At 41.1% G+C, this 21,589-nt stretch overlaps 1 protein-coding gene across 1 annotated transcript in view; it reads right to left on the bottom strand.

Annotated features, from left to right (window-relative positions):
- atosb (atos homolog b) overlaps positions 1-21,589 on the bottom strand; it is a 69,236-nt gene that overhangs the window by 6,129 nt on the left and 41,518 nt on the right. The window contains exons 5-6 of the mRNA XM_087989483.1: positions 19,391-19,549; positions 17,474-17,542 (exon numbers count right to left, since the gene is read on the bottom strand). Of these exons, the coding sequence (XP_087845609.1) occupies positions 17,474-17,542; positions 19,391-19,549 (228 nt within the window). The remainder of the gene's footprint in view (positions 1-17,473; positions 17,543-19,390; positions 19,550-21,589) is intronic.

Genomic DNA, 21,589 nt, shown 5'->3' with positions numbered 1-21,589 from the left:
GGTCAGCATGGACGGGTTGGACTGAAGAGTCTGTTTATATTTGGTATATCTCTACGGCTCTACAACTCTGAAGATACCGAAACTGTACACAATACTCCAATGGAGTCACAGGAAGATAAAATAGTGAAGGCGGCATTTGGTATGCTTTCCTTTATTCTGGATTAGTGACGCTGGAAAAGCACAGCAGTTCAGGCAGCATCAGAGGAGCAGTAAAATCAACGTTTCGGGCAAAAGCCCTTATTGGTCAGAGTACTGAGTACAGGAGTTGGGAGGTCATGTTGCGGCTGTACAGAACATTGGTTAGGCCACTGTTGGAATATTACGTGCAATTCTGGTCTCCTTCCTATTGGAAAAATGTTGTGAAACTTGAAAAATCAGAAAAGATTTACAAGGATGTTGCCAGGGTTGGAGGATTTGAGCTATGGGGAGAGGCTGAACAGACTGGGGCTGTTTTCCCTGGAGCGTCGGAGGCTGAGGGGTGATCTTATAGAGGTTCACAAAATTGTGGGGGGCACGGATAGGATAAATAGACAACGTCTTTTCCCTGGGGTTAGGGAGTCCAGAATGGAGGGCATAGGTTTAGGGTGAGAGAGGAAAGGTATAAACGAGACCTAAGGGGCAGCTTTTTCACACAGAGGGTGGTACATGTATGGCATGAGCTGCCAGAGGAAGTGATGGAGGCTGGTACAATTGTAACATTTAAAAGGCATTTTAATGGATATATGAATAGGAAGGTTTTGGAGGGATATGGGCCGAGTGCTGGCAGGTGGGACTAGATTGGGTTAGGATAGCTGGTCGGCATGGACGGATTGGACCGAAATGTTTGTTTCCATGCTGTACATCACTATGACTCTAACTGTGGCATCACCAGCACCCTACACAGCTGCAGCATAATGTCCCTGTTTTTAAACTCCATTCCTCGAGCAATGAAGGACAATATTCTATTTGCCTTCTTATTTACCGGCTGTACCTGCAAACCAACATTTTGATGTTCATGTACAAAGACACCCAGGTCCCCTTGCACAGCTGCACGCTGTAATTTTTCACCATTTGAATAATAGTTCATTTTACTGCTGTTCTGACCAAAATAGATGACCTCACATTTGCCAGACCTTTTTCCACTCATTTAACCTAACTATATCCCTCTACAGACTTTGAGTCAGAGTCATAGAAACGTACAGCATGGAAACAGACCCTTCGGTCCAACCTGTCCATGCCAACCAGATGTCCCAACCCAATCTAGTCCCACCTGCCAGCCTTTGCATGTTTTGCTCTACCACTCATCTTAGTGTCATCTACAAACTTTGACACATTACACTTGGTTCCCAACTCCAAGGCATATACGTAAATTGTAAACATTATTAATACTAAACTAAAACTAGCATACTGAGTGGGGTGGTATCAAATAAACTTTTATGAGGCGCTAATAATCCCTTGTTTCTGATATCAATACCCTTCTAAAATGTGCCACTGCCCCCTCAAAAAAAAAACAATCTTTTGACGCCTTTATTCGTGCAATATACCATCCCAACTTCTTTTCACATTTTGAAGCCCTTTTTGCTGCCTCCCAAATCTGTGCCTATTTTCCCTATTTGAAATCTGTGCCTATTTGAAATCTTGCAATCAATCAGATTTCTGTTTCAGTGGTGTAGCAGGAACATAGAAACAGAAGGCAACTTTTTAGCTGTTTTCATCATTCAATGGAATCATGGCTTATCAACACCATAAAGTAATTTAAACAGTCCTTAAAGTCACAAATGGAGTCCTGTGATTGTGACAACAGAAAACTATAGTTCAATAACCTACAGGTAGTGTTGACATGAGTCACCACATCATCCTCCCCCATTGCCTTTCATCCATCATCCAGCTGGACATAAACAGACATTCCTGAGGCCGACAACGGAATACCAGAATGGCATGTTGTCTCCTGGGTGACAGGGTCAAGGATGCCTCGGAAAGGGTGCAGAATATTCTCAAAAGGGAGAGGGACCAGCAGGAGGTCGTTGTACACATTAGAACCAACAACATAGGAAGAGAAAAGGATGAGATTCTGAGGAGTGTACACTAGATCTTTGACAGGAGGATAAAAAGTAGGCCTCCGAGGGCAGTAATATCTGGATTACTCCCAATGGCATATTCCTACTCTCACTAGTACATGAGAATAAAGCAGAATAATGCATGCATGATGATCTGGTGTAGGTGAGAACGATACACATTTTCAGATCACTGGAATTTCTTCTGGAGTAGAAGTGATAGGTATAAGAAGAACAGCTTGCACCTGAATCTGAATGGGACAAATATACTGGCAAGAAGATTGAAGGGGGGCACCCGGGAGGATTTATACCAGTTGGGGAGCGGGGGCGGGGGACCCAGTCAGAAAAGGGGTCAGTCTGAGGCAGATGCAGTTGGGAAAATGTGGCTCAGTGGTAAGCACTGCTGCCTCACAGCACCAGGGACCTAGGTTCAATTCCAGCCTCGAGCAACTGTCTGTGTGGAGTTTGCACATTCTCTCTGTGTCTGCGTGGGTTTCCTCCGGGTGCTCCGGTTTCTTCCCACAATCCAAAGATGTGCAGGGCAGGTGAATTGGCAATGCTAAATTGCCCATCGTGCTAGGTGCATTAGTTAGGAGTAAAGATAGGGTAGGGGAATGGGTCTGCATGGATTACTCTTCAGAGGGTCGGTGTAGACTTGTTGGGCCAAAGGGCCTGTTTCCATACTGCAGGGAATCTAATGTAAAAGTCAAATAGTTAAAGCAGGCAAGAGCAAAGCACAGAACAATATCAATTAAACTTCAGTTATTTCACTGCAAGGCATCAAACATGTAAGGCAGATGAACTCAGGGCATGGTTGGGAACATGGGACTGGGATATCAGTGATATTACAGAGAAGTAGCTCAGGGATGGACAGGACTGGCAGCTTAATGTTCCAGGGTCTACATGATATAGGAAGAATACAAAGGAGTTTGCGGAGGCAACGGGGAGGTGAGGAAGGGGAGGAGGAGGAGGAGTGGGAGTGACATTTTTGGTCTGGCATAACATTTCAGCTGTACTTTGAACATACTCCCTGGAGGAGTGTTCCAATGAGTTGGTTGGAACAGAGAAATAAGGAAGGGATGATCACCTTATTGGCATTGTGCTAGAGACGCAAGTCCTGAGACAGTATATTCCTGCTAGGATGAAGGGGAAATCTGGCAAATACAGGGAATGTTGGCTGACTAGAGAAATTGAGGTTCTGGTTAAGATAAAGGAAGTATTATGAAAATGTGGGTGTACTATACCTTTAAGAGTTAAAAGCTGACAGAACTACCTGACAGCACCAAGTGTTATGAACAAGATATGATGTAACATGTGGTCCAGCAGCTGGAGTAGCTGGTTGCCTGGAGACAAAAACACAGAAATTTGAATTTTTTGGGTAAATCTTACTCTGTTGTGGGGTGGGGGGGGGCGGTAATCGGACTAGTATTATCAGAAGGGAAAGTAAAAGATAGGTTGGAGGAAAGAGTTCTAACTACTTGTTAGTTTTTCTCTGTTATACGTTAAGAAATAAAGTTGTTAATTTTTACTTTAAATAGTTCTTGGCCTCTTGGACTTTCATAAATTACCGTACAGGATAAATCTTTTCTGTGTTGCTTGTTTAAAGCAAGGATAAGGGTTTCCCCAGTGTCGTAACAGAAGCATATGTCAGGAAGACAGCAGGGACTGAGTAAATCCCGAGGGGAGTATAAAAGGCAATGGGAATATTCTCAAGAAGGAAATCGGGAAGGCAAAAAGGGGACAAGAGATAGCTTTGGCAAATAGGGTCAAAGAGAATCCAAAAGGCTTCTCTGAATACTGCACGTTAAGGACAAAGAGCAACCATGAAGAGAATAGGGCCCCTTAACGACCAGCAAGGCCACTTTTGTGTGGAACTGCAGGAGACACTAAATGAGTATTTTGCATGAGCATTTATTGTGAAGAAGAATATGTGGGGAATACTGTGGATAAAATAAACACTGATATCTCAAAGTAACCATATTACCGAGGTGGTGTTGCTGGATGTCTTAAAATGCATAAAGGCGGATAAATCTCCAGGACCAGATCAGGTGTACCCTAGCATTTTGTGGGAAGCTAGGGAAGTGCTTCCTGGGCCCCTTGCTGAGATATTTGTATCATTGATTGCCACAGATGAGGTGCTGGTAGACCAGGGGTTGATTAACATGGAGCCATTATGAAGATAAGGAAAAGCCAGAGAGCTGTAGACCAATGAATCCAGCATCAGCAGTGAGTAACTTGTTGGAAGGGATTCTGAGGGACAGAATTTACAAAAGCAAGGAGTGATTGTGGGTAGTTAACATGGCTTTGTATGTGGAAATTCGAGTCTCACTAACTTGATTGAGTTTTTTGAAGTGACAAAGAGGATTGATGAAGGCAGAGCAGTCAATGTTGTCTATGTGGACTTCAGTAAGGCATTCAACAAGGTTTCTTGTGGTAGATTAGTTAGTTTTCAATGTGATCTAACCTTGCTAAATATTTTCATACAAAATTGGCTTGAAGATAGGAGACAGAGGGTGGTGGTAGAGGGTTACCTTTCAGACCGGAGGCCCGTGACCAGCAGTCAGCCACAAGGATCGGTGCTGGGTCCACAGCTTTTTGTCATTTATATAATGATTTGGATGTGAACATAAGTTTTCAGATGATACCAAAATTGGTGGTGTAGTGGACAGTGAAGGAAGTTACCTCAGAGTACAATGGGATCTTGATCAGGTGGGCAAATGGATAGGGGACCGGCAGATGGAGTTTAATCTACATAAATGTGAGATTTTGTAGAGGAAATCGGGGCAGGACATATACACTTAATGGTAATGTCCTGGGGAGTCTTGCCAAACAGACCTTGGAGTACAGGTTTATAGTTTCTTGAAAGTGCAGGTACACAGGATAGTGAAGGTGTTTAGTATGCTTGCCTTTATTGATCATTGCATCGAGTATAGGAATTGGATAGAAGATTTAAAAGGGATCTAAGGGGCAATCTTTTCATACAGAGGGTGGTGTATGTATGGAATGAGGTGCCAGAGAAAATTGTGGAAGCTGGTACAATTACAATATTTAAAAGACATCCAGATAGGTATCTGAATAGGAAGGATTTAGAGGGATATGAGCCAAATGCTGGCAAACAGAACTAGATTACTTTATGATATCTGGTCGACATGGACAAGTTAGAATGAAGAGTCTGTTTCCATGTTGTAAATCTCTACGACTAACTGCTCTCAACTGATTCCTGAAGGGCTCCTGCCCGGAACGTCTATTTTCCTGGTCCTCGGATTCTGTCTGACCTTCTGTGCATTTCCAGTACCATTCTAATCTTGACTCTAATCTCCAGCATCTGCAGTCCTCACTTTCGCCCTGCACTCAACTGGTGCAATGTGTTTTTGCTGCCTAGATCTGAATGCACTTCACATGCATTGACTCCTATGACATAAAAAAAAAATCACTTGGCAAATTTCTCCTGTTTTCAGTTCAATTCTTTTCATACCCTTGCCTCTCCCGATTTCAATAGCCTTCTTCAGCCCCATGACCTTCAACGAATTGTACTCCTGGAAGTCCTGCTTCTTGTGCATTTCTGATTTTTATGACTCCACCATTAACCATTATGGTTCAATTGGCTCCATACTGAAGTTCATTCCCCAATTGTCTCCTTAAGCTTAAGATTTCAATCACCTTTTCAAGCATCTCGTCAAGTCTCAAATTTTGAGATATAGGTCATTAAAAGGTGCTTTAAATTGCAAGCTGTTATTGGTAATACCAGCTGGAATAACTAGCTCTCCCAATGCAAGTCATGGATACCAAATTTTAAAATAAATTAAAAACTTGTGGCCACAGTGAATATTTGTAGTACACACTCTGATTCCCCTTAAATTATAAATCAATAATGAACCAAGTACAATCATGAGAACCTTTAATATTGTTTTAGTGTTGATATTTAATTGGAGCAAGACAAATAAAAAAGTGATTTTTCTGCTCCCTTATGGACAAAATGGTCTGCCAGACAAAAGAAGCCTGACAAGGAAATAGATCAGGAAAAACTACAAACAGTTCAGACAATTCCCAATTAATTTATAGTGTCATTTTCACCTTGCAAAATGCACAATATCTAACAAGATATCTATAGTGATTATAACAAGGTTAGTCAGGTGGACTCCACAGAATATAAATTCCCTGACTGGGGTGTTAATCTGGCCCAGTCAGGGAGCCCTGGCTGACAGATTAGAACAGGAGTGTCAGAGGTTCTGTTTACTCAGAGCTAAATCAGTGTCAAGGATTCTCCATGGACTTGGTGACTTGATACTGGCCTCTGTGGAATTATTTCAATATCTATGGTTAAAAGTAGCTTGGGTAAGTTTTTCAATATGTTTCCAGAGCAAAAGGACATTCCGGGGATGTAATTTAAATGAAGAAAATTTCATGCATGAGATATGGGCATTGGCTGGGCATACCCTTCATTGCCCAAGGTGACGGTGGACTGCCTTCTTGAACACTTTCTGTAGGTAGATTCAGAATGCTGTTAAGGTCAGAGTTCCAGAATTTTGACCCAGAAATGTTCCAGCACAGGAGGCCACTTGGCCCATCATTTCTGCACCAGCTCTGAGTAGGTAATTCATTTATGCCATTTTCTTGGCTTTTCTCTGTAATGCTACATACTCCCTTTTCAAATATTAGCCCAATTAATTTTTGGAAGCTTCACTTTTCCCTTTCAGACAATGTATTCCAGACCTTAACCTCACTTGCTGCATGATAAATCTTTTCCTCATGTCACATTTATTCCTTTTACAAATTAAGTCATCTTGTTTCAGCTGTGACACGATAGGGAATATTTTCTCCACATCCAATCCATCCAGATCCATTTTTATTTTGAATACCTCTACCAGGTCTTCTCTCTCAGCCTTCTCTTCTCCAAGGAAAAAAGTTCCAACATTCTCCAATCTATCCTCCTAACTGGAACTCTTCATTTCTGGAACCATTCAATTGAACACTCTCTAAAGACTTCACTTCTTTCCTGAAGTTGTGTCCAGAACAGGCTGCAATGCTGAGGGCAAACTAATATCTTTTAAAATAGCTAAGATGGGCATAAATAAAATGCTCATAAATAAAAATACTGTTAAATTTGTTTAAGTGTTTGTTGGCTAAGGCTGTCACTTGCTAGGCTAGCATTATTGCCCACTCCTATCTGTCCCGAGGGTACTTCTTGAACCACATTGCCGGGTCTGGAGTCTCATGTAGACTAGACCAGGCAAAGATGGGCAATAAATGCTGGTCTAGCCAGCGACGCCCTCATCCAATGAATGAATACAAAGAGGAAAAAAAAAGTGTTAGGTGCAAACAATCTATGCAATCCTATTTCATTGTTGCCTAGGCAGCATCTTTTTCCTTGGTAGAGATGAATGAAATATATTAACTTAAGACCTCAATTATGTTCTGTACTTCCATGTGCAAATCCCTTGTTTGGTCCCTATCAGCCTAGTCCTCCTTTTACTATCTATACGCTAATAGAAGTCTTTGGGGAAATTGCTTTCTATGTTGGAGACCAGTCTTTTCTCATGCTCTTTCTTTGCTTCTCTTATTTGCTTTTCCACCATCTTCTGGAATCTTCAATATTCAGACTGGCTACTTTCTAGTTGGGATCCATCATAAACAGTTTTTCTTCTTATCTTAATTTCTACTTTTTTTGTGTCATCCAGGGAGATCTGGCTTCCTTTGGCTAATATTTCCCTTTTGAGAGAATATATTTCATTATTTATGATCTCGACATGCATGTATGAGGTTTAATCAGTAAGCCCGCAGATGACATGAAAATTGGTGGTGTAATAAATAGTAAATAGTCAGAACGTGAACAAGATAATGGAATTTTTATGGTAGGACCTAGGAAGGGCAGAGGATCAGAGACACAGGTGTGCATGTCCACAGATCCTTGAAGGCAACCAAACAAGTAGATAAAATAGTTACGGCGGCCTATGGATACTTGCCTTCATTAGTCGAGTCATTGAATACAACAGCAAGGAGGTTATAATGGAGCTTTTCAAGACAACAGTTAGGCCATAGCTGGAGTCCTGCATGCAGTTCTGATTGCCACATTATAGGAACAATATGCAGAGGGAATTCACCAGGACGTTGCCTGACTTAGTGAGTCTGAAAAGAGACTAGATCAGCTGGGGATGCTTTCCTTAGAGAGAAAAAGATGACGGACAACGTGTTTGAGGTGTACAACCACCTGATGAAGCAGCAGTGCTCTGAAAGCTAGTGCTTCCAAATAAACCTGTTGGACTATAACCTGGCATTGAGAGATAGAACATAGAACAATACAGCACAGAACAGGCCCTTCGGCCCACGATGTTGTGCCGAACATTTGTCCTAGCTTAAGCACCTATCCATGTACCTATCCAATTGCCGCTTAAAGGTCACCAATGATTCTGACTCTGCCACTCCCACAGGCAGCACATTCCATGCTCCCACCACTCTTTGGGTAAAGAACCTACCCCTGACATCCCCCCTATACCTTCCACCCTTCACCTTAAATTTATGTCCCCTTGTAACACTGTTGTACCCGGGGAAAAAGTCTCTGACTGTCTACTCTATCTATTCCCCTGATCATCTTATAAACCTCTATCAAGTCACCCCTCATCCTTCTCCGTTCCAATGAGAAAAGGCCTAGCACTCTCAACCTATCCTCGTACGACCTATTCTCCATTCCAGGCAACATCCTGGTAAATCTCCTCTGCACCCTCTCCAAAGCTTCCACATCTTTCCTAAAATGAGGCGACCAGAACTGCACACAGTACTCCAAATGTGGCCTTACCAATGTCCTGTACAGCTGCAACATCACCTCACGACTCTTGAATTCAATCCCTCTGCTAATGAACGCTAATACACCATAGGCCTTCTTACAAGCTCTATCCACCTGAATGGCAACTTTCAAAGATCTATGAACATAGACCCCAAGATCCTTCTGCTCCTCCACCTTACTAAGAACCCTACCGTTAACCCTGTATTCCGTATTCTTATTTGTCCTTCCAAAATGGACAACCTCACACTTGACAGGGTTGAACTCCATTTGCCACTCCTCAGCCCAGCTCTGCATCATATCTAAGTCCCTTTGCAGCCGACAACAGCCCTCCTCACTATCCACAACTCCACCAATCTTCGTATCGTCTGCAAATTTACTGACCCACCTTTCGACTCCCTCTTCCAAGTCATTAATAAAAATTACAAACAGCAGAGGACCCAGAACTGATCCTGCAGAACTCCACTTGTAACTGGGCTCCAGGCTGAATAGTTACCATCTACCACCACTCTCTGACTTCGACCGGTTAGTCAGTCTGATCTTGAACCTATTTTCTCTCATCCCATTTTCCAGCACAATAGCCTTGTATCCTATGGCATTTCAATTGTTCACCTAAATGCTTTTCAAATCCTACTGTTTCCACCCTTTCCAACTGAGTTCCAGATATCCACTATTATGGACCAGATTAAACATACTCAAAACATGTCAAAATTTTTAATTTTGTTCACCCTAGTTAAACACCAGCACTTCCAAAACATTATGAGTGACATAGAATGGAAGACCCTTTCCTCTTAGTAGAGGAATCATAGATTTAAAATCAAGGGCAGGAGGATTAGAAGGGACTTAGTTTTTTTTCACCAAGAGGGCCGTGGGTGTGATGATACTATGGTTTTAAAAGGCGTATTTTGTCCTGGTTCTTTTTATGAAGAGAACTTGAGACAGAGGCGCCGAGCAGTCTGCCCAAGGCAACAAACAGCTTAGGGCCTTTGGGTTTTTCCTTAAAAGTTTGAACAATACAAGCAGGCTGAATGGGTGGGGTCAAGCTCCCACAGAAGCAGGATTTTTAGTTTTAGCTTTCAGCAGTTGCTGTGGTCTCAAAGCTGGACTGGAAGCTCTTATTTCTCTCTCAGTTACAGCTAAAAGCTGGGGTTCTCTTCCTGTAGCATGTGAGACAATCTATTCATTTACTGAATTTGCCTTTGTCCAGGGTATGTTTATGGAATGTTACTATAATGGAACAGTTACTGTTTACTAGACAATAATCGATCATTCTACTAGGTTTTCTAATAGAGTTAAGTTGTTCCAATCCTTTGTTTGTATGAATAAAGTGTATTTTGCTTCAAATCTGGTAGTTTAATCAATCCAATTGCATCCAAAATGCAACACCTGATACTTGCCTTTAAAATAAGACAAATAAGACATGTCTGCTTGACATGTTTTGAGTATGTTTAATCTGGTCCATAACAATGGGTATCTGGAATTCTCTGTCGGAAAGGGTGGAAACAGTAGGCTTTGAAAAGCATTTAGGTGAACAATTGAAATGCCACAGGATACAAGGCTATGGGCTATTGTGCTGGAAAATGGGATGAGAGAAAATAGGTTCAAGATCAGACTGGTGATGGAAAAGCACAGCAGGTCAGGCAGCATGAGGAGCAGGAAAAAATCGATGTTTCGGGCAAAAGCCTTTCATCAGGAATCTGTCGATTTTCCTGCTCCTCAGATGCTGCCCGACCTGCTGTGCCTTTCCAGCACCACTGTAATCTTGACTCTAATCTCCAGCATCTGCAGTACCCACTTCTGCCAAGAGAAAATTGGTGCTTGATGACTGACACAGACATGGGTTGAAGGGCCTCTTCGCATGTTCTAAAACGCTATGACTCCATATCTTGATGGTGTCTAAAATATCAGATTGAACTCAGATTTCTCCAGTTTCCTCATTTCCCCTCCCCCCACCTTGTCTCAGTCAAATCCCTCGAACTCAGCACCGCCTTCCTAACCTGCAATCTTCTTCCTGACCTCTCCGCCCCCACCCCCACTCTGGCCTATCATCCTCACCTTGACCTCCTTCCACCTATTGCATTCCCAATGCCCCTCCCCCAAGTCCCTCCTCCCTACCTTTTATCTTAGCCTGCTGGACACACTTTCCTCATTCTTGAAGAAGGGCTCATGCCCGAAACGTCGATTCTCCTGCTCCTTGGATGCTGCCTGACCTGCTGCGCTTTTCCAGCAACACATTTTCAGCTCTGATCTCCAGCATCTGCAGTTCTCACTTTCTCCTCTAAAATATCACCAATTTGATGAAAGCCAATTGTTCAGCTACTATTTCACCTGTTAAACTTTGGCTTCAGCTTATTTCACACGCATTTGTTCTTAATCCACTTTAGTTGATTTTCTCTTGTGATAGTTACTTATTTTCCTCTGGATTATTCTGTATCCCTTTCCATTACCAATCTAAATCTTATGATACAATAACCATTGTCAAGTAAAAATGTTCCTTGAGTGACAGTTGTTGCACGTGACTCACCATGTGGTTCCAAGAACCAGATCTAATAGGGATTCCTTTCCTACTGGACTGAAACACATTGCTATAGAACTTTTTTCCTGAATGCACTCAAAAGACTTTCCTTATGTGCCCCTCACACAAGCGGTATCAGAAATAATATTCGGATTATAAAAGTGCCCCTATGACTATTCCATGACTACTGCAACTCTCAAATTTCAGGCAACCAAAAAATGATAGACCTAAAGCCCATCTAACTGCTGTTGTGGTGACTATGAGTTCAAGCCAATATGACCTTTCAAAAAGGGTAGGATCTAATACATCAATATAGTTTTTTTTTGAGGAAATGGACAACCAAAACGTTATGGATGTTATTCACATGGACCACAACAAAAAATACTGTTACCTAAAAAGAAATAGTGTAGGAATAATGAGAAAGTGAGGACTGCAGATGCTAGAGATTAGAGTCAAAATGTGTGGTGCTGGAAAAGCACAGCCAGTCAGGCAGCATCCGAGGAGCAGGAGAGTCGATGTTTTGAGCATAAGCTTTTCATCAGGAATGTGGAGGTGGTGGTGGGGGTGATGGGGGAGTTGGCGGGTGGGGGGGGGTGGTGAGGCCTAAGGCGGTTGAGAGATAAATGGCAAGGGGGCAGAGAATGCAATAGGTAGATGAAGGTGGAGAATGATGGTGATAGGTCTGAGTGGACGATGGAGCGAATAGGTTGGAAGAAAGATGGACAGGTAGGACACTTCAAGAGGGTGGTGCTGAGTTGGAGGGTTGGATCTGGGATAAGGTGCAGGGAGGGGAGATGAGTAAACTGGTGAAATCAACATTGATCCCATGTAGTTGGAGGGTCCCAAGGAGGAGGATGATGAGGTGTTCTTCCTCCAGGCATCAGGTGGCTGGAGTCTGGCAATGGAGGTGGCCCAGGACTTGTATGTCCTTGGCGGAGTGGGAGGGAGAGTTGAAGTGTTTGGCCACAGGGCATTGGGGTTGCATAGTGCGTGCATTCCAGAGGTGTTCTCTGAACTTGTGGAACGTTTCTGAGAACATCTCTGGGACAGACGCATTTAACAACGCCTGGAGGAAGAATATCTCATCTTCTGTCTTGGGACCCTCCAACCACACAGGATCAATGTGGATTTCACTAGTTTCCTTATTTCCCCTCCCCCAACCTTATCCCAGATCCAACCCTCCAAATCAGCACCGCCCTCTGGAACTGTCCTACCTGTCCACCTTCCTTCCCACCTGTCCTCTCCATCCCCACTCTCCACCTTCATCTACCTATCACATTCCCAGCTATCTTCCCCACCAGCCCCTCACCATTTATCTCTCATCCTCCTTAGCCCCCCTCACCACCCCATTCCTGATGAAGAGCTCATGCTCAAAAATATGAGAATTCACTCAAAATTGAAAGAAATGAATATTCGACAGGATCTATGCTGAATCTCAATAATATTTATTGCTGATTTAGATTACTTAAATAGGGCCATATGTTTGCCAATGAAACAACACAGGAAGCAGGTTAGTATCCTTGCTGGTCCTAAATGAAGATTCCAGCACTCATATCCAACTATCTGTGAAGTCTTCATTATGTGGGGGGAAAAAAGGAAAATTAATGCAGTCTTTCTGGCAGATTTATTTCCTTTCATAATGATTTCCATGAATTCCATCAGGTAGAAAAATGATTCATTGCTTGGATATCCAACTTGGTAAATTGAATTGATCATCTCAGTCCTAACATGATGATTGTGAATCTGTAATGAATCTTTACCAGACAGGGATGTTAAGCCTGGGTCATTAAGTGTATTCAAGGCTAAAATACACAGTTTTAATCAGTAAGGGAAGCATGGGTTATGGGGAAAATGCTGGAAAGTGGAGTTGAATATTGTCAGATTAACTGTGATCACCATGATAACTCAGTGTGCTGATTTGGCTACTTCTGCTCTAAAGTCTTATAATCTTAACTCCTCATTAAATGTTTGTGTACACATTTGGAAATACTTCTTTGAAAAAAAGAAAATCTAGTTAGTTATAATAGTTTCATTTTAATTTTGGTTTTATACATGGCTATTTCCTCTCAGGAAACAAAGTGCAGAAAATTACATCAGAATAATGGCTGCCAAACAGGCTTGAAGAGTTCATCTACTGGAGGTGATTAAAAGCAAAATATTTGCTCCAATGATGTCTAAAAACACAAAAATTATGCAAATAGGTTAACAGTAGAGAACCAAGTTAGTCAGCATCAGGAAGCACTGACTGAGACATACAACTTCAATGTCATGTATTCAAATTGTGGTTCACATAAAATTACACGAACGAGTGATTCTCTACAGTGCATACAATGCCCTCACTGAAGAACAAGATTGATTTTCCCTTCCTCTACATACCAAATCAGCAAGATTTTTTTTCAGAAGGAACACATGTATAGAGCAAGGAATAAAAAACACTAATCTGGTCGAAGTGAGGATTCAAGAATGCTATAATGCATCCAACTTTTAAAATGTAAAATATTGAGCGAAGAGACATTTACACACAAATACAATATATCAAAAAGAGACTGAGGTTTTGCTCCATTATCAGGGAACTTCCCAAGATAAGTCAAGTAACTGAATCAAACTTTTCAGATCATGTCTCAGACTCCTCCATTCCTGAATATACCATACACTGGTTCCTCTCCAGCCCTGCCCAATATCAGACCTGCCAGAAGTGGTAGTACAGTTGGTAATGATGATCTCTTAATGATACATAGCTACCTACATGTCTCCTCGTAGGTTTCACACAGCTGGCTCCTTTAAATGAGCCGTCTATAACCATATGCAGCAAGACATGGACAATATCCAGGCTGGAGCTGATAACATCTGTGTGACAGAAGTGCTATACAATGACCAACACCATCTGGCCTTCAAAGGCATGACCACCTTTCCATCACCCATGAACCACAACCGAAGGCTTACTATTGACTTGAAATTGAACTTGGCTTGAACTGAAGCTTAAATTTCTACAGCAAGTAACTCAACTTGCAGCTTCTCAAATCCTGTTTATAATCTAAAAGGCCTAAGTCAAGAACATAATCAAATACTGGAAGGGACCAGCCCCAATATCTTCAATGACAAAGCATCCTGTTTGATTGCACGCATCTACTACCTTAAACATCCATTTCCTTCACCATAGACAGATCATGGCAGTAACGTACACCATCCACATGATATATGCAGCAACTCAAAGCTTCTGTAACAGCATCTTCCAAGCCCACATTCTCGACCACATAGAAGGACAAAGTATATTGAAATACTACCACCAGCCTCTCCAAACCACACACCGTCCTCATTTGGAACTATCACATTCCTCCTCTGTTGATGGATCAAAATCCTGGCATTCCCTTTCTTGCTGAGAAAGGAATCACATTGGGATAACAGCTTTGAGCCTCATGAACCTTTTCTATTTGTTTAAAAATTCATTTGTGGGATGTGGATGTCGCTGGCTGGCCAGCATTTATTGTCCGTCCCTAGTTACCTTTGAGAAGGTGATGGTGAGCTACCTTCTTGAACTGCTGTAGTCCACCTGCTGTAGGTTGACCGACAATGCCATGTGGGAGGGAATTCCAGGATTTTGACCCAATGACAGTGAAGGAAATGCGATATATTTCCACATGAGGATAGAGTGTGGCTTAAGGAGGACTTGAAGGTGGTGGTGTTCCCATGTATCTGCTGCCCTCTTCCTTCTAGATGGAAATGGTTGTGGGTTTAGAAGGTACCAGTCCCACTCAATCCTCATGGTACTGCAAATGGATTTCCTTCAAATGGCTATCCAATCCCCTTCTGAAATCACTAATTGATTCCACCAACCATATGGACACCAAAGGAACATTCAGGACCAGGAAAGTGCAGCATGGTCTCAGTGGGCAGTCCTGGGAATGGGTGTTGGTCTTTAATACTATTCTTTTCTTCATAAGTATAATTTAGTAAATGGTAATTTAGTTGCATCTACATCACCAAATCAATTTTTTTTTTTAAAAAAAGAAAGCTAGAATATTAGTTGACTAAATAATATAGAATCTCAAGTGGTTCTTAACACTCACTCAAGGGAGAAATGTGATCAGTGATAAGGGCTATGTTAAGGACTATGCACTCTTCCTTTAAGGTATTACACTTTCTTAAATTGGGTTTCCCGAATGCACTTGCTCACACGACTGACAATGGAGATTTGTTTTATTCGGTCAGTGACAATCCAATGAACCTTGAAGCCAAGCTGTCAAGACATTTAAACAAAAAGAATTTGTTCTGATAGGAGACAAACTACACGTAAAGTGTACAGTGCATAGGATTTTTAGGCCCTCCCCAACTCCAACTTTTGCCCAGAGGACAGAAGATTACTATGGTGCTTTTATCATTAAAAACATATTGCTCATCATAATAGAAAATAGACAGACTTGGTGGGGGAGGGTGGAGATTTGAAAGTGCTCCCATGGTATTTTTTCTCAGAATGAGATCACAGGGAAAAGCCAACCAATATACTGAAGCAACTCACCAAGTGACATCTCGTAAATATGAGGGAAGGTGGAAGTGTAGCGGTAATGTCACTGGGCTAGCATTCTGGAACCCCAAACTATTGCTCTGGAGACATGGGTTCAAATCCTTCCATGTCAGATTGCAAAATGAGAGTTCAATAGAAATATGGAATTAAAAAGCTGATAAGTGGCAATTAGTGAACCACTGTTTACGGTTATAAAGAAAAACACCATCTGATTCATTGTAGTCCTTTAGGAAAGGAAATCTCGCATCGTTATACGATCTGGTCTACACGTGACTCCAGACCCACAACAACATGGCTGAATCCAAATTGGCCTCTGGGCAACTGGGACAGGCAATAAATTCTGGCTGAGCCAGAGATGCTCACCACTCAAAAAAGAATATTAAAAATAAACATTGTACACTTGTGTGAACTGGTTGCTGATGAAACGAGTGCTTGAACTCAATTTAACTGAACTGATCAACTAGATGATGTCAATCTCTCCAATGTTGCACCCATTCAGCCAATACCTACCAGTAAGTCTAATCAGAAAAACTTGGCACATTACAGTTGGGGATAAGAGACTTTATAACGCAGAAAAAGGAAATGGAAGATTTTGCATCTGTCGTCACAGGTGATATAGAAAATCTCCCAGAAATACTAGGTGAAGGGACTCATGGAAAGAACCCTGGGGAGACAGAATTCAAAAGACTCACCACCCTCAGAGTGAAGAAATCCTTCCTCTTCTTAATGAGGCCTGCAACCTATCCTGAGACAAAGTCTCATCTGAGGTGACCCAGTCCCTTGGTTCTAGAGTCACCAAGGAGGGGGAAAAATCCCAACTATATCCACTCTGTCATCATCTGTAAGAATTTCCCAAGTTTCAATGAGATTATATCAATTTAGTGAATTGCACTCCCTCTCTGAAAAATATCCTTCTTAAATAAGGAAATCAGAACTATAAATAATATTCTAGGTCAGATCTCACCAAGGCTCGAGACAGGTACATCAAGACTTTTGTACTCACATCTTCTTGAAATAAATGCTAGCATTTTGCTAGCCATGTCTGTATGCTAGCTTTTAGAGACCAGTAGACAAGGATACCCAGTTCCTTTTGGAAAGCCAAAACCTCTTATTATTCAAGAAAAATTCTGCTTTTCTATTTTTTCCTCCCTATCAAGGTGAATAACTCCACGCTTATTTACATTATATTCCATTTCTTGTGTTCTAGCCCATTCATATTGCTAGTCCAAGTTTCCTTGAAGGCTCCTTGCATTCTCCACTTGTGCTTCCATCTAGCTTTGTACCAACAAGAAATTTGGAAATAGTACTTTTGGTCCATGTATAATAGATTGCAAACAGTTTTGGGCCTACATTGACCCCTGCAACATCCTATCACTAACAACCTGCCATCTTGAAAATAATCTGTGTATTCGTAATCTATACATTTAGTTATCACCAACACTAAACAGAGAAATTGAATCAGAAATCTGGCTTTTTCTCCATTTTGAGACCAGAGAAGTTGGAATCGATGGTGAATCCTCAAATGCTCTGTTGGTTATTTCAGTCCATTTTTCAATGGCATTATGATTCCCACAAGATTGGAGAAACGTTTGAAGATGAGCATGTAAGCAGATTACTGAACTCACCACTTGAATGGTTCCTGTTTTGGGGACATTGTAACCCTTCTTTCCCAAAGATTCCAGATTTACGATACCCTAAGTGAAAGGAAAATAGTATGATAAATAAATGAATAAAGTAAAAACATTTCCATTTCCAAGAGTGAAGAATCTATACTATTTATTTGGCACTTCACATTAAGTCAGACAATAAATAAATTATTGTAAACGCTACACTGGAAATTTAGCATTGAGGTATACAGACAGGAAGCTATGTCTTGATCAAGTTCACATTTAATTTTTCAGTATTTAGAGTTAACCGGTTCAAAAGAAAACATTTTCACATTTTGAAACACTTTTTACAAAGCATCGCACATAGCTTTTGGAAGTTGGTAGAACCACTTAGCAATGTCATCTGGGACATTACAACATTATAGAAAGATCAGAACTTCGCCAGGCTACAAAAAGCTCATTACTTCTAATAGTTATCTTTTATGGTGTGGATCGCAACAGATATTGGGTCAACCTATTGGGTCACATGCAGACTTAGTTTTAAGCAATTGACCCTGGCTACCTCACAGCAATTGAATACTGCAGATGGGCCCCCAAATAAGTATAGATCCCTTATGAATATATGCGAAGGACTCTGCTTCATTCAGGCTCAGACTGTAGTTTTGTTTTGCCTATATCAATATACTGGAGTGGCAGAGTGGCTCAGTGGTTAGCATTGCTGCCTCACAGTGCCAAGGTTCCTTGTTCAATTCCCACCTCGGCCGACTGTCTGTGTGGAGTTTGCATATTCTCCCAGCGTCTGCGTGGGCTTCCTCTGGATGCTCCAGTTTCCTCCCACGGTCCAAAGATGTGCAGTGCAGGTGAATTGGCCATGCTAAATTGCCCATAGTGTTCAGGGATTTGTAGCTTAGATGCACTAATCAGGGGTAAATGTAGGATAATAGGGTGGATGCATAGTTCTGGATGGGTTACTCTTTGGATGGTTGGTGAGGGCTTGTTGGGCCAAATGACCTGTTTCCACACTGTAGAGATTCAATGATTCTAGCAGAGACGTCTACTATCAGCATGTAATGAGCTGACACAATTGCCTGATATATTACAAACTCAGACTCTGAAGAGGAGGTATGGCACCACTGAATCTCTAGGCTGCAGCATACTTTGGAGTTCTCCTATAAGGCTAACACCATAATGTTAACAATGGATAACAACAGATAAGCCTCAAAATCAACAGAACATTTCAAGTTCTGAGGAAATGGTAATTGTTTCAAAAAAAAAAGACAACTTCTGAGTGAATGAAGTCAAAGATTGCTTCAATGGTGACATCAAAATGCTACAGCAATGGAAAACAATGAGTTTGTAATAAAGAATGCGTATTAACATTTTGATATGGAGAAGTAACAAAAATTCTAAGAATTAAAAGTTTTGAAAAATGATGGATGAAATCATTACTTGTCCTCAATTATAAACAGGCAGCAGAAAGGATAAAAATAAGTTTGCACTTTAATTAGCATTTTTCATTATCTTATGTTGTTTAGTCACCACACTAGAATTGCACCAGCCATTTTGTATACTGCAAGGGTCCTCACACAGCAATAAGATCATGATCAGATAATCTGGTTTTGTGATGTTGATTAGGGGTAAAATGCTAACAATTAATGACAACTTTTCTGCACTTCTTTGAAAAAAGAAAACTCAGGAATCTTTAATATTCATTTGAAAGGCAAGATGGTAACATTTGTTTTATAAAATTACATGAAAGACAGCACCTCCATCAGGGCAGGCCCCCCTCAGCACTGCAAGTTTTTTATACTTTAGTCTCTGGAGTGACATTTGAATGCACAGCATTTTGATTCAACAACAAGAGTGCTACCATCTGAATCCAAGTAGATATCTGTAAGCAATCCTAACAGATAATGCCACAAAATATTCTCTTACCAGAAATGGTGATGGAGCACTGTGTTCAGAAACATTATAGTAAGACACATCCACAGGTAGTGTTACATGCTGAGGGCAGTATGATCCACTTGCTCCAAGTTCAGCTGTAAAACCTTCAATTCTTCCTGATGGTGCAAATCTACCTTTTAACAAGGATTCCTGCAATGAGATAAAAGACATTATTAGTTATGTTATGGACTAGACCAGACCACATCACTCACAACATTCTGAAGCAGGCAGCCCAGACTATAACTTTGCAATTTGTTTCGGCAAGTGCACAGTGAAAATTACCCGAAGTTAGCAAGGTTGACTACCAGGTTTTAAACCAACAAAAAAGTTTATTCACAAAAATTACACAATGTAACACAAAGAACAGAATAAAGAATCCCTGCAGAACTCAGTCTATCCAAAACAGACTTAATTATGCTGTTCTGCATATACACAAAAGTCCCACTATGCAAATCTCCTTAAAACACAGTAAAAATAAAGGAACAGATGCTAACAGGTTGAAGTTCGAAGGGCAGAAAGAGAAAGAGAGAGAGAGAGAGAGAGAGAAAGAGAAAGAGAAAGAGAGAGAGAGAGAGAGAGAGAGAGAGAGAGATTGTTCACACAGTCCACTGCTAAACTTCTACCTAGTTCGAGACTGAACTGATCAACTAGAGAGTTGACCACTCCCCTTCCATTCTCTCGGTCACTTCTAAAACATGATCACTTTGGTCTGAAGTCTCATCTGTTTACATACAAACAAAAATCCTCTCAAAATCCTTGTCATCTTTGTACCAAACTAGTCTAATCAGAGCATGGCCTGTTTATAACCTCTCTGAGAAAAGTCAAGGACACAGCATCTTTGAGAAAAGGAAAAGCTTTTAGAAAAAAAGGGTCCAGCTTTGTGACAGTTATAACCCTTAAAGAACAACTAAGCTCTGATCCATAAAAATTTGCAGATCCTTGGTAATTTCTGAAACATGAAACACTGGTGTAACTGGCAGTAACATAGCAATGGCAGAATTAAGTTTTAAGCCCCCCTGCTGTGAAATTTGGATCAGTATCCTTTGACTTCATAAACATGGAAGATGGAACACCATAGAAGAACCCAAGTGTTCTCTGACTACTCTGACCTCTGCCTCCCAACAGTTCTGCTCAGTGTGTTTTGAAGGAAACAAAGGATCAAGCTGCCTAGCCTATTATAAAGTTTGTCTATGATCGAAGGACGGACTGAAAAGAACATAATTTATTGTTGGCTGGGAAATTTTATGTTCAATTTTCACTAACTGTGCCAATTCATTCTCTTTTTTGTAAATCAGATGTGAGGAGGCGATGGGCTATTGGAATTATCACTATTAATCCAAAGACCCATATAATGTTCTCTATGGGTCTCCAATGTTCCACCATCACTATAGCAAATGGTGGAATTTGAATTCAATAAATATCTGGAATTAAGAATCTAATGATGACCATAAATCCATTCTCGATTGTCTGAAAAACGCATCTGGTTCACTAATGTCCATTAGGAAAGGAAACTGCCATCTTTACCTGGTCTGGCCTACATGTCACTCCAGATCCATAGCAATATGATTGACTCTTAACTGCCCAGTGGGCAATTAGGGATGGGCAATAAATGCTGCCTAGCCAGTGATGTCCTTATCCCATGAATGAATAAAACAAATCCTAAACAGTTTTATGACTGAAGTTGTAATTTGCCTTTTCAAAAAGGTGCTAAACTGGAAAAAACTAAGCAAATAGTATTCATTCAATGGGAGTAATAATAATTGTTGAAACCTGAAGTTCAGTCTGATATTACGGTTTGTGTTATTTGCAAATAAATGAGATCATTGGAAATTCATTTCATATCAGAATAGAAAACTTAAAATCTAATTTTCTATCAGGGTCAATTTGTAGCAGGAAAGACCGACCTCTGGTAGATTTACAGTTTAATCCCTTATACTATAAACAACAGCAAGTAGAATTATCCAAAAATAAATCATGACATCTTGAAAAAAGCATCTATATTAGAGTTGGTGGTACTGGACATCTTAAAACACAAATGTGGGTAAATGCCCAGGACCTGATCATGTGTATCCCAGAACTTCGTAGGAAACTAAGGAGGTGATTGCTTGATTCTTGCTGAGATATTTGTACCATTGATAGCCACAGGTGAGGTGCCAGGAGACTGGAGGTTGGCTAATAGAGTGCCATTAT

This window comes from Chiloscyllium plagiosum, unplaced genomic scaffold, assembly GCF_037043375.1.
Source record: "Chiloscyllium plagiosum isolate Xiang-an unplaced genomic scaffold, Cpla_swu_hap1 HiC_scaffold_1, whole genome shotgun sequence".
NCBI classification, from domain to species: domain Eukaryota; kingdom Metazoa; phylum Chordata; class Chondrichthyes; order Orectolobiformes; family Hemiscylliidae; genus Chiloscyllium; species Chiloscyllium plagiosum.
The sequence above is the reverse complement of the archived record's forward strand: the minus strand, read 5'-3'. Positions and strand labels throughout refer to the sequence as shown.